General features: G+C 36.6%; 1 protein-coding gene across 1 annotated transcript in view; it reads right to left on the bottom strand.

Annotated features, from left to right (window-relative positions):
* LOC134675474 (plastin-2) overlaps nt 1-15,026 on the bottom strand; it is a 77,304-nt gene that overhangs the window by 20,688 nt on the left and 41,590 nt on the right. Inside the window, exons 2-3 of the mRNA XM_063533743.1 lie at nt 3,190-3,276; nt 1,764-1,907 (exon numbers count right to left, since the gene is read on the bottom strand). Of these exons, the coding sequence (XP_063389813.1) occupies nt 1,764-1,907; nt 3,190-3,276 (231 nt within the window). The remainder of the gene's footprint in view (nt 1-1,763; nt 1,908-3,189; nt 3,277-15,026) is intronic.

A 15,026-nucleotide genomic window follows, 5' to 3' on the forward strand; every position in this document is an offset into this window, starting at 1 on the left:
TGTTTCCTTTTATTCATGTATATACCGAAAGATACAGACACAACAACAACACACAACAACACAGTAACAAGAGTATTGCGATAACTGTTGAGTGAATATAGTTTGTTTCCCTATAAATGGATATAAATAAAATGTAAACATAATACATATATTGATTTGTTTGCTATCGCCATTGTAGTATTACCATAAATATTTAATTTACCCCCCTATGGTTAACTCTTTGGTTATGGTTGATAGAACAAGAATAATGTATGCACATTTCACTTTCTGTTTACAATAAAGATAAATAAGAATCACGCTGCGCTACATGAATTTCCATAAACATAAAACTCAAAAGGCCTATTCACTAAGGCGTCAAAAATTTAAATTATATTACGTACGCTGAACGAACTTAATTGGTGTAAAGAATTAAATACGCGTTAAACTGGTATGTGTGTTTAACAGTACCAATTAATTTCACGGGCAGTTTGCACAGTTCTTAAACATTGTTGCCGCTTTTTCTAGCTCTTTAACAGTATGTAGATTAATTTGATGGTTCAATGAACTAGAGGCGTATGCTCTGAAAAATGAAATCAACACTTTTTTTGTCCTTTTCACTTGGAGTATTTGTAAGTGCTGCGTAACAGAGAAAGTAAATTTATTTGGCTAATATGCATGCCAATGAACGCTAACAGTTTTTTCAATGTATCTGCTTAAAGAGTTTCATTAATACTTTAATTATTCTGAGTACTGAAGGTGAAAGTAGTACATTTTCTGATAGAAATCTATAAAAAGTTATATTAAGTCCTTACGAAGTCGACAATGGAACATTTACTAAGTTGTCCTAATTGATTTAGTGCTGATTATGGGTTACGTACTCAGGTAGGTTATGTACCTAAATAGACATTATCTCTGCTGGTGTCTTATGCCGAACTTATCAAAAAGTTGTGTTGCTCTGTTTTGCCTGGCCTGTACCAGCCTGTACCTACTGACTTGTCCGTATTTGACATAAATAAAACACAATTTCTTCTCTCGATGTTGACACACATTTAAATGAGTAATAACGATTTTATTGGTTGATAACAAGTTTAATGGCCATTCGAGCGTTAAATCGCTAAGAAGATTCGGTTTATTGGGTTCAAATAGATTGACACAACCTACTTAATGCAATGTTAAGCGTTTCATGAAAGTACCATTGATAGTCTCGAGTATAAAACGTTTATGAGTGCTAAGCGTTCATCGGCATACTTAAATCGTAACACTTTGAGCACGTTCCAAAATAACATCTTGGTGTTGTAAGTGGCGCTGAATGGGTAAATGATATAGGATTTTTTTTATCATATCGACAACATTTGAGCTATTTTTATCGCTGACATATCTCGATCTGTAGGAAGACGAATAGTCTATCTCGCGATCGAGATACTGTCGCGCCCCTCTTGAGAAGGTGGTTGAAGTCAGGAAGGCTACTATTAATCCTCGGCATGTTCTGAAACTAACCTGCTGGGCCTTGAGGTTGGCGCAGAGCTCCTCAAACTCCGAGAGAGACATGCCGTTTTTGCGTGCCTCGGTAGAAGATGGTCGAAGCCAGGAAGGCTACTATTAATCCTCAGCATGTTCTGAAACTAACCTGCTGGGCCTTGAGGTTGGCGCAGAGCTCCTCGAACTCCGACAGAGACATGCCGTTTTTACGCGCGTCGCCGTTCATACTGCCGTTGCGCCCGCACTCGTGCTTCGGTAGTAGCCAGGAAGGCTCCTATTAATCCTCAGCATGTTCTGAAACTAACCTGCTGGGCCTTGAGGTTAGCGCAGAGCTCCTCAAACTCCGAGAGAGACATGCCGTTTTTGCGCGCGTCGCCGTTCATACTGCCGTTGACGCCGCGCCCGTGCTTCGGCCCGTTGTCGTAGTACTCTTCTATCATACACCGGACCTGGAAACAGAGGAGATTTGTTAAATGCTATGCTACCGTAAAACCTCCCAACTATAGTCCAAAGCTCCCAAACTATGGTTCAGAGCTAACTGTAATTTTTTCGTTCAGGTGTGTCTTCTACTGTATTTTTTGTAGTGCCAAGGCAAGGTATGTTTATAAACGGAAGAAAAAAATCAGAGTAAATCAAAAGTAACATTGGTATTGATACTTAATTTCCTTTTGACGTGGACCATAGCTGCAGTATTGAATATAGTTGGGAGGTTTTACGGTACGCTTGCAGCTCCAACCACGTGGAAATAGGACTTCCACTCCCAACAACTAACGGGTTAGATGTCCAAGTCTCAACCCTCACCGGTTTGTTTATTCCCTGCTTTTTAAAAGTATTTTTTTTTATAAAGAAGATGACTGTATCCACTCCCAGCAACTAACAGGTAAAACTCCTTAATCAAATTCTTTGAACTAAAGCTTCATAAAAGCTAACAGTGAATTACTTTATTTGTATCTAATAAGATTACGTCATAAGGAAGTCGGGATTATAAAACACATCCTTTTATGGGCATATATAGTTTAAGGAAAACAAGTGCCTTAGCGACTAGTTGTGAACCGAGGAATTTGTCATACATATGTAGGATCACATTTATTAGAAATATACAGTCTATTCCTGGTTACTTACGCTAAGCGATACCATAAATAGATAAGTAATGCAGCAAATTTAGAAGGCAGCATTTTATCTCTTAGATACTACAAATACTACAATATTTCTCTATGTTGCCAATACTTGTCTTGGTTACTTCTGTATCAAATCAAAGCTTTAGTCCTATTCATCTTCTCAACGCTTTCTTCCTTGCACTCTTCAAAAGGCCAAAGGGCTTGATGCCAACACCAAAAAATAAAAAATCGTTGTCTGCATGTCTATCGCTATTGCCTAATCGAGCAATAGAGAGGCAGATAACGTGTTTCGCTTTTTCGATGTTGGCGGTAGGTCTTCAGGGTCCGCTCAGTAACCGAAGCACTGGCTAGCCTCAGTCAAATATAATAATAACGGAAATTTTACAAATTTGATTGAAAATGTACAAGTCGTTCCTGGCTTGATGCTATGTTCTTTAGCAGTGAAAAACATTTTAACTGGAAAAGGCCGAGTCTCCGGTCTGCGTTCATAATATATTGCGTTGCGTTTAGGTATATTGTATGGGAAAACAACAAAATTGGCGAGTGAGGCTCCAGCGTAAAGCGTCAACTGAAGACGAAGGGAAGAGAATTGGAGATAAATGAGGTAATTTACCTTCCATTGTGGTATTTTGTAACCGACGCTGTCCAGCGCGTCTTTAAGCTCCTTCAGGTCGATGTAACCGTTGCCGCTCGTGTCCAGCTGTAACAAGGAAAAAATACTTGTAATGTGCTGTAGTTACGGGAATTGTGTAAGTGGATCTGTCAGAAAGTCAGAGAAAAGGCCTTTACAGATAGCTTTAGTGCATCATTGTTTTCCTTCGTTATTTTCTCGGAAACGTATTTCTCGGGTACGTATTTGTCATGCTACGTCAGTACTTTTTGTACCGAGACTGATTGACCGTTCGTACGTTTTCGTGAAAATACGAAGGAAAATAATTATGCACTACCTACATTTTGTACCTTTTGACCGCTAAAGCGCGCAGCTACAGCCCAATATCAACCTGCGTGCATTTTGACAAGGTTAGCAATGACGCGCCGTGCATGATAGACGTGGCGTTCAAAGGTTAAAGGAATTAGGTACAATAGGTCTCAGGGTTTCATATGACTGCCAATCGCGATTGACCGTTTGACATTATAGTTGTAACAATACCAAACCCCGAACCGAATTATATTTAACAATGTCGGAAGATTAAAAAAGTTTTACCGTAAATATTACGTAATGATAACGCGGTATAATCTTATATACATTTTAATTAAACGAGAGTAAGTAAAACTTTTGATTTTAACACTAGACAGCGTGACGTGTTAAATAAATTTTTAATTCGTTTTTGTTGCGCGGACAACCGGTATCTATTATGCGATTTTTTTCCGTATCTCCTACGAAATAAGGACGATATCATGTGTTAATGTCAATGTGGGCAGTACAATAAATGATGACAAGTAAAGAATAAACAGCCTTGGCTCTCCTTTTGCGTACTATAAGCAGATTTATGGTAATGGATAAAAATATACGATGACAAAGATTCGTTGTCCTGAGGACAATGTTTTCGTAGGGTCCCACAAATTACCAGTTCGCCGGATGATATCAGCCTGTCAGTTGTTCAGAACTGTCAACTTTTGCGTTTAACTGGGGGCAACGCTGGTAAGCGGGGACAAGGAATATGTGGTAAAATGTTGCCGATACTCAAATTTTTTTTAATAATGAAAAATTAAGCGAAAGAGGCTCGAAAGCTTACTAGAGTTCTTCTAACCTTAAGCACCGATTGAATAGATCAAAGCGAGGGAGTGTCTTTATAAACGTCACAGACATCGCCACACTTTGTCATTCTAAATGCCATGCAGTTACCTTGGTCCGACTCTAAACCTTTAAGTCACTACCCAGAGTTATGGTAAATTCACCATATTATCCCTCGTTTTACTTTGTCCATCTTTAAAAGCTTTTGATCGTCATCAAATACATCGGAAAACAATATACCATCATTACGTATACAATAAACGTCATTCATGATTCATGCTCATGACATTCCAACTTTACGACTACTTAATCTTAATCATTTAAATTCCTCCATCCACAGACATGTAACTTGTAAGTAATTATAATTATAGTTCGTTTTTTTAGCATTAGAAAAAAACCGGGCAAGTGCGAGTCGGACTCGCGCACGAAGGGTTCCGTACCATAATGCAAAAAAAAAACCGGCCAAGTGCGAGTCGGACTCGCACACGAAGGGTTCCGTACCATTATCTAAAAAAACGGTCACCCATCCAAGTACTGACCCCACCCGACGTTGCTTAACTTCGGTCAAAAATGACGTTTGTTGTATGGGAGCCCCACTTAAATCTTTATTTTATTATGTTTTTAGTATTTGTTGTTATAGCGGCAACAGAAATACGTCAACTGTGAAAATATCAGCTGTCTAGCTATCACGGTTCGTGAGATACAGCCTGGTGACGGACGGACGGACGGACGGACGGACAGCGGAGTCTTAGTAATAGGATCCCGTTTTACCCTTTGGGTACGGAACCCTAAAAACAAAATTTCCTAAAGAAACTCCTATGAAACAAACAAAATTTAAAAAGACATCAACGCGTGCCGACTGAACCTCATTCACTTTGATTACTATACAACACCTTATCTTAAGTACCTACTATTTAAGACTAATGCCTTGAGCATAATAACGAGGACCATCAGCATTCATCAAATCGCGCCGCACCGCGGTCACAACGGGATCGCTTACATAGGACACTTCTATGGGCATCAAAGGATTGATTGAGCCGCCTCGCGCCGCGTCCCGCCGTTTCGCTTCGGGATCGCGCGATGTTCGCCTACATAAGACGCTGCGTAAGCAAGATCCATATTTATTAAAAAACTTTCTACTTTCAAGATTCTTACAGATTCTGTCAAACAACATCCCATTTGACAGTATCTGTCAACAATAATACTTAAGTAATTTTATTTTGTACTTAACCATGACAAAGTATGATCTTACACTAAATTTGACAAAAAAACTGTCAAATTTGACAGTTTGACAGATCATGTCAATATACACTGGGACACTATAACATGTCACTTTGTACCAAATATTCCCATACGAAACCCAAAAAGTCGCCCAAAAATATATAAGCACAGCGATCACTGGGGCTGCAAGTGCGTTGCCGGCCCTTAAGATGAGAAATGCAGTCTACAAAAAATTACCCAACATTGACATTTAGTACTAAACTATGACAAAATATAATACTTTACACTAAATTTGACAGTTTGACAGATTATGTCAATATACATTATGCCATGTCACTTTGTACTAAATATTACCATACACATAAATGCATGTATATAAGTAGCGTACACGAAGAGAGGCCTATAGGTCAGCAGTGGGCGACTGAAAGCGAAAATGATGATGATGATGATTACCATATAATTACCTATTCTATTCTATTCTATTCAATAATAATATTTAATTAATTTTATTTTGTACTTAACCATGACAAAATATGATCTTACACTAAATTTGACAAAAACTGTCAAATTTGACAGTTTGACAGATCATGTCAATACAGGGTGATTCAGGAGACGTGAGCAGGACTAACACTGCGCATTTCTTAAATTATAAGCAACTGTTTCGTAACAGTATTAGTGAGGTTAACGTTAATTTTCTAGTCGTGTTGAAAAAAAAAGTTATTAATTTATTTACGACATGCATGGTCACCCTACAATTAGAATACTAAACTACCGATATTCTGTGTCAAATTGAATGTCATCACGGTCTGGTTACTTTTGAAAACTCGTATCTCACTCAAGTTTGACATTTTATTATCTTCGTAATCATATTGCTGTCATTACGGTTAAAGAGGTTTTATGTTTATTAATTAGGTCTTGTAGGGTGGCCATGATTGTACAGAATTAAATTAGCCCTCGCCAAAAAGTTAAAAAATAGGAAAAAGTGTGGTTGTTTCACCTAAATACGACGGTGATCGGTCACTTATCAGTTACTGAGTGTGCAGGATCAGTCCTGCTCACGTCTCATGAATCATCCTGTATACACTGGGACACTGTAACATGTCCCTTTGTACCAAATATTCCCATACGAAACCCAAAAACTCGCCCAAAAATACATACGCACAGCGATCATTGGGGCTGCAAGTGCGTTGCCGGCCCTTAAGATGAGAAATGCAGTCTACAAAAAATTACCCAACATTGACATTTAGTACTAAACTATGACAAAATATAATACTCTACACTAAATTTGACAAAAACGAACAAATTTGACAGTTTGACAGATTATGTCAATATACATTATGCCATGTCACTTTGTACTAAATATTACCATACACATAAATGCATGTATATAAGTAGCGTACACGAAGAGAGGCCTATAGGTCAGCAGTGGGCGACTGAAAGCGAAAATGATGATGATGATGATTACCATATAATTACCTATTCTATTCTATTCTATTCTATTCAATAATAATATTTAATTAATTTTATTTTGTACTTAACCATGACAAAATATGATCTTACACTAAATTTGAAAAAACTGTCAAATTTGACAGTTTGACAGATCATGTCAATATACACTGGGACACTGTAACATGTCCCTTTGTACCAAATATTCCCATACGAAACCCAAAAACTCGCCCAAAAATACATACGCACAGCGATCACTGGGGCTGCAAGTGCGTTGCCGGCCCTTAAGATGAGAAATGCAGTCTACAAAAAATTACCCAACATTGACATTTAGTACTAAACTATGACAAAATATAATACTCTACACTAAATTTGACAAAAAAAAACAAATTTGACAGTTTGACAGATTATGTCAATATACATTATGCCATGTCACTTTGTACTAAATATTACCATACACATAAATGCATGTATATAAGTGGCGTACACGAAGAGAGGCCTATAGGTCAGCAGTGGGCGACTGAAAGCGAAAATGATGATGATGATGATTACCATATAATTACCTATTCTATTCTATTCTATTCTATTCAATAATAATATTTAAGTAATTTTATTTTGTACTTAACCATGACAAAATATGATCTTACACTAAATTTGACAAAAACTGTCAAATTTGACAGTTTGACAGATCATGTCAATATACACTGGGACACTGTAACATGTCCCTTTGTACCAAATATTCCCATACGAAACCCAAAAACTCGCCCAAAAATACATAAGCACAGCGATCACTGGGGCTGCAAGTGCGTTGCCGGCCCTTAAGATGAGAAATGCAGTCTACAAAAAATTACCCAACATTGACATTTAGTACTAAACTATGACAAAATATAATACTTTACACTAAATTTGACAAAAAAAAACAAATTTGACAGTTTGACAGATTATGTCAATATACATTATGCCATGTCACTTACTAAATATTACCATACACATAAATGCATGTATATAAGTGGCGTACACGAAGAGAGGCCTATACTCAGCAGTGGGCGACTGAAAGCGAAAATGATGATGATGATGATGATGATGATGATGATGATGATTACCATATAAATCATGACCCGAACTTACTAACCCGAAATTACAAAAAAAAAAATTAATCTATGTAAAACGGTCAAGTGCGAGTCGGATTTCAATATATCCATACAAAAAGTCATCAGCGCCTGATGGAGTTAATAGCAAAGTTTTTTCGTAAATTCGTACCTTCAGAACGATATATCTCGAAAACGGTAAGAGATAAAGCAAAATGGACTTCAGTTTTGAGCTGTCGTTAGTACTTTGTTAATGCATTATGTTAATGCATTATGTTAAACGATTAATGCATTTCCGTATACATAGACCTTTTTTGGGACCGATTTGGACAAAAAAAAAAACAAAAAATGAAAAATAAAAATTTGACACGGGTCTAAAATCTTTATTTTTAGAGCTAGAGAGATGAAAAAAAAACCGTTTCTGTAAAATTTTAATATCTTTTGTTCAACCCCAAATCCAACCATATAGTCTTGTAACTTTAATAAAAAAAAAAAAACTTTGGTCAAAAATCACGTTTGTTGTATGGGAGCCCCATTTAAATCTTTATTTTATTCTGTTTTTAGTATTTGTTGTTATAGCGGCAACAGAAATACATAATCTGTGAAAATTTCAACTGTCTAGCTATCACGGTTCGTGAGATACAGCCTGGTGACAGACGGACGGACAGCGAAGTCTTAGTAATAGGGTCCCGTTTTACCCTTTGGGTACGGAACCCTAAAAACACTTATTTTCGATCAAACCACTTCTCTAGCCTCGTGCCGCCCACCATACAAAATTATAGCCAAGGAAATTAGAATCTTGTTGTATTTTCAATTGGGTTCATTTTCATTTGTTCAAAATTTTTACGAGACAAATGAAATGCTACCTACTATCTTTTTAATTAAGGTTGACATTCCATCGAAACTGAGTGTACATCCTAATGTACATTGGGCGGCACGAAGCTAGAGTTTAGATAAACTCTTTTAATTTGAAAGAGGAACGTTGTTTTTAATTAACAACGCATATTTTTTATAATGACTCGTCTCCTTTATGACGTTGTCGGTGCCCTTAAACACGCAAGGTTTCATAACAAGATAGTTAACGTGAGTGAGTCAGTATAGTCAGTATGCAAAGTAGGTATATCCGCGTGTCAGTAGGTCGTCGAGAGATTGAACCGTTTCCGTGTAATTTTCTATTAGTCTTCATGTATTTTCACACTTCACGTCATAAGGCACTAAAGCGGTAGGCGGTTGGGTACTCTTACGTTTAAATGACTTGTGCTGTGATTTATATGACCAAATTGGTATGACATGCTAAGTTTCCTTTAAAAAAATACGAATAATTTCTTTCTGCTCTCTTCAACAAAAAAAAAAACAAGTTTCAATGAAACAATATGGTGTGCGTCAAATGTATTGCGTCGACCGTGCGTTTATCAAGCCAACCACTTAAGAGCCCCCCCCACATCTAGCGTCTTTCGAGCGTCGGCGTCTGTCGGCGTCTGGTCAGCGCTATGGAAAATGACGTCGCTGCGCAGTTGCGTCGAACAGCGGCCATAGAGTTGTAGACGCCAACGTTCGAAAGACGCTAGATGTGGGGGGGGGGGGGGGGGGGCTTTAAGTACGAAGCACACCATGCACGCCATCTGCAATGCAGAATGCGGTACAGTTCCAGGTCCACGCCGGTTGTAAATGTTGTAATGTATAGCATTATATGTCAGCTGTTACATTGCTGCGTGCCGTAAGTCGTGCCGAATACATATTTTGGTGTACAGTGAGCTTCGAAAATGCATGGAGAAATTATGAATGAATGCATTGATAAAGTCACCTTGCACTTTTACGGCCTATGGTACCTACTATACTTTGTACCTATCTTTAGGTATTTAAATAAAAGTAAACAAAATCTACCTTCAAATATCTCCTTAAGCCAGTTGAGGGTAGATGGAAACATGATCAAATAATGTAGGTTGAAGTCCGGTCGTTCAGTGAAAGATCGAGGTGGTTTTGTATTTGGTTGATTAACCAATATATGTTATAACTACCCGAAAATTTACAGTTTGTTTACTTTTATTTAAATACCTAAAGATACAGACATAAGCAGTGGTGGCCGAGTGGATATGACGTCTGACTTTCAATCCGGAGGTCGCGGGTTCAAATCCTGGCTCGTACCAATGAGTTTTTCGGAACTTATGTACGAAATATCATTTGATATTTACCACCAGCTTTTTGGTGAAGGAAAACATCGTGAGGAAACCTGCATACATCTGCGAAGAAATTCATAGGTGTATGTGAAGTCCCCAATCCGCATTGGGCTAGCGTGGAGACTATAACCCAAGCCCTCTCGCGCATGAGAGGAGGCCTGTGCTCAGCAGTGGGACGTATATAGGCTGAAATGATGATGATGATGATGATGACAGACATAGCAGGTATTGGCCTAACGGCGGCGGGTTTTTACTCAAGTCTGTGGTGTTACTAGTGTTGTGACTTATCCATTTTGCGGGAACTCTAAATATAAACTTTATCAAAGTTATTGTTAATGAAATGCATCGTGTTAAAGAAAACAATTATACGTGGAAAAGTGTGGATATTGAATCGCGATAACTTGACGTGACAAAGGGCGGTCAAACAATCGTGTTTATCGTACGATCAATGGTCGCGAGTATAATATGAGTTATGAGGTAATATTATTTTCGTAAGTGTATTTTCCAAATAAATGAAATCATGATAGTATTATAGATATTAAAATAAAAATACGGGGATTGTTCTTCAGGATTTAAATTTCTATTTATTTATTTTGCTAATATGCACAGTTACAATTAATGGCCACGAGCAAGCTATGCAGGGGCATTTTCACTTAATTGAACACCTTTAACGGCCGGTTAGCAATCGTTACAAAACTGACGGTCAAATTCAAATCCCATACATTTTGTCAGGAATGTAACGGTTAGACGTTACTGACACACGACTTAAGTCGCGCTTAACTTGTACAAGTTAAATGAAAATGCCCACACAACAACTAAAAGCAAATGTCGTGTCTTACAGGGACCTTAAAGAACCTGGCCGAGGACTGCGAAAACTGGCTCATACTCTACTGACAAGAGCCGTGCTCTTAAATTATGATGATGATGAATTAATGGTCATGTCAGTGGTGTATTGTAACGACTGATTCGTCAGCTACCGATTAGTCACCACATATAATTAAAATAATCATAAAATTGTATAATTTATTTATTGAATAAGTAATGCCTTATTTTCCTATTCACAAACCACGTCCAACTGATCAACCACAACTATATGCGGTTTAGTTTCGTCAACGGTACAATTTGTAACAGATATAATAATAATTTTATAACCATATTAGGTTATAAAAAATTATTATTAAAATTTCCCTAAACCGGCCAGCGTGTACCTATGAGGAATGTTATGAATGTGAAGGAAGCGAAAAAGGTATGTCAGGATCGTAGCAAGTGGAAATCCGTGGTCTCTGCCTACCCCTCCGGGAAATAGGCGTGATTATATGTATGTATGTATGTATGTATACAGGGTGATTCATGAGACGTGAGCAGGACTAATCCTGCACACTCAGTAACTGATTATTGATCGATCACCGTCGTATTTAGGTGAAACATCGATACTTTTTCCTATTTTTTAACTTTTTGGTGAGGGCAAATTTAACTCTCTACAATCATGGTTACCCTACAAGACCTAATTAATAAACATAAAACCTCTTTAACCGTAACGACAGCATTTTGATTACGAAGAAAATAAACTGTCAAACTTGAGTGAGATACGAGTTTTCAAAAGTAACCAGACAGAGTGATGACATTCAATTTGACACAGAATATCGGTAGTTTAGTATTCTAATTTTAGGGTGACCATGCATGTAGTAAATAATTTTTTTTTTTCAACACGAGTAGAAAATTAACGTTAAAATCACTAATACTGATACGAAACAGTTGCTTATAATTTACAAAATGCGCAGTGTTAGTCCTGCTCACGTCTCTTGAATCACCCTGTATTAGGTTTAAGATGTTTATTTCTCAAAAGATTACAAGAATAATCACTTCCTGAGAAATACATGTTTACACTAATAAACATAATACTAAGGAGAGGGTAATTAAAAATACAAAAAATAATAATAAGGGTAATTAAGTATACAAAAATTTACAAAGCCAATTCTAAACAACTAAGATAACTAGGTATACAAGTTTCTAAAACTTAGTATATTACTTGATAAAAACAAAGCGGGTAGATATTATCATTTAAGAATATTACGCATTACATTTAATATAAAAAAAAACTATAATTAATCTATGGGTAGCTTGTTTAATATCACTCGACTTAATAAGATCGCAGATGTTGCCAAAGAGATAAAAATCTGCACATTTTTTTTCTTTTATCTCCAGATAGTTCAGATAGCCATGACGAAGAGGGTTAAGACGTATTTCTAGTAATTTCTCGACTAATCTAATCTAGATAGTGCTGATAGTGTATTGATGAGAATGAGAATTGCATCGCAACTAGATATTTTAAGGGGATAACGCTGTCATAAATAACTACAACGTGTATGGCATGAGATGTGCGAAAACTCCAACAAAAAATTATTACATTAAAACAATCATAAGTACATAGGCAAAGGGTTGGATGTGCGAAAACACTCCAAATAGTTAAGGTACTTATAACACATACATAATATATGTACTCGCACAAGTCGTACATATATAGTTCGTATTTTAGCATTAGAAAAAAGGTAAACAATCTTGACCTGATGACGATTTGAAAAATAAGTAACAATTATGAATCATATACGATTATTTACATTCTTTCATAAGTAATAGGTAGAGTTAAAAAAAGCGTTTTTCAATTTCAATTGTCGTGATAAAAAAAGCGAACTATAGTGGTTCACCTTGTGACATTTCAAGAAAGTTGTGGAATACAAGGTATTTTCTCTAATAAGTCATCATAATTCATAACCTTTCTGACATCAATTTAAACAAGTTATCATTTACATAATATGTATATGATTATCATTTCTCTCAAGGCCCCTCAAACACACATAACTAGTAAGCCTTGGTAGAAGTCATCGGTTGACCTTGCTTCCACTTTCGGGCGCCAAGCAGAGCATATCCTCATTAACATTTGCCTGTAATTATCAGTTAAATGGATGCCTCCGTCGTGTTGTAATGCAACGGCTTATATTCGTGAAGCCGTGAGAAAAAATATGTTTGGTGTAAAGTTCATAAAACTAATAAATTAAAATACTGAAATCCCATATTTGACATGCCTTTCGATTGTCTACTAATTGAAAGACTTTTTAAATTAGAAACACTGCTTTTTCTTGTACCTACTGCTTTATCATTCTATCTACTTTATCTTCTTCAACCTAGTGTTTTCCCGGCCTAGCGCCAGGGTCCGCTTAATCATGTTACGCAAAAATACTTTTAGATGTCTGACTGCCCCAAGGAACTTAAGGGGCCCACTGATTAACAGTCCACCGGATGGCAACTGCCTGTCAGTTGTTCGGAATTGTCAACGTTTTGTTCTAACTGACAGGCCGATTCCGTCCGGCGGACTGTTAATCAGTGGGCCCCTTTACACATGCATTGATCCTTGTACACTGTACAGATATGTCGTGCACACATAGGTACTTTATTTCCATAACTACTATGGCGTGTCCAGGTCCACCCTGTGGTAAAGTGTAGGTATTTCAATAATATATAGGGCATATGGTAGTTGAATAAAATAATAATATACTCCCGGGGGTACTGAGGCAGCCGACAGCTAATGTGATAACCTCGTCCTGTTAATGTAATTGTTAGTCGACCTCATGACTCACATAAATAAATGCTATTTATTACCCTTATGTGCAATTACTTGGTTATTTGCGTTGTTTGCAAATTCATATTACGTTTGGATGCAGATACAATTCTGTGATACAATTCATAGATGATACCCCACATGACTAGGCCATATTTACGCATGGAGAGAACATAACCAAGGTATGCCAGCTAAGGTAAGTACCTAACTGAGATTTTGTGCTAAGTACTTGAGACTTCTACAACTACAGGCGCCGCTATTAAGATTACTTACTAGTAAACAAACACATTAAACTGTATAATATTAATATTTTGCTACAAAAATGACTTTACAATGAGGTCGTAGCCCAATAACTTGACAAATATTGACGTTATGATGTCTTCAAGTGGTCGTTTAGTAATTTATTACCATCTATTAGTGAGATAGATAAGGCACTTGAGTACATATTCGTATAGTTAACAAATGTATAGTATCTTTGAACTTGTAATCATTTATGAATTCTCTTAGACAGACTAATATTGTGGTATTTATTTGAGTTGCATTGCATTAACCTGTCGGATCCCACGGCTGAAATCTGAGCCACAAAAGGTTAGTGACTTTTCATACAAAAAAAATGTTGTTTGTATGAAAGGTCACTAACCTTTGTGGCTCAGATTTGAGTCTTGGGATCCGACAGGTTAATCAATCTTTACTGCTTTTACTAGTTTGTAACATAGGTAATTGTTAAATATTTAAATTTTGTTGAAATAGTACATACGATAGACAGCAAATATAAGATAATGTTCCTTATCAACTATGATTATAACTTCAGTTTTACTGTATGATACATTATTGATGACATATTCCTTATTAACTGGAAAACACTATTCATTATTTAATATTTTCCTTCCCGTGACAGTTATTAGACAGCAAGATAATATTTAAATGATAAGATATAATTATATTGTTATATAAATTAATAACTCATAGTATATGTAACAACTTATAATTCTGAAAATGCCACTTGGTTTAGGCATGGATACCTTTTCTAATGAAATTGGACGACATTTCACTGTTAAAACTTAAAATCAATAATGACTAAGCAATTCAACTTAACCAAAATCAGTAAATAAGCATGTATTTAGGCGAATTCTCGGCACGAAATGTTTACAATCTCGGCCGCGTAAG

This window comes from Cydia fagiglandana, chromosome 22 (genome assembly GCF_963556715.1).
Source record: "Cydia fagiglandana chromosome 22, ilCydFagi1.1, whole genome shotgun sequence".
Classification (NCBI taxonomy): Eukaryota; Metazoa; Arthropoda; class Insecta; order Lepidoptera; family Tortricidae; genus Cydia; species Cydia fagiglandana.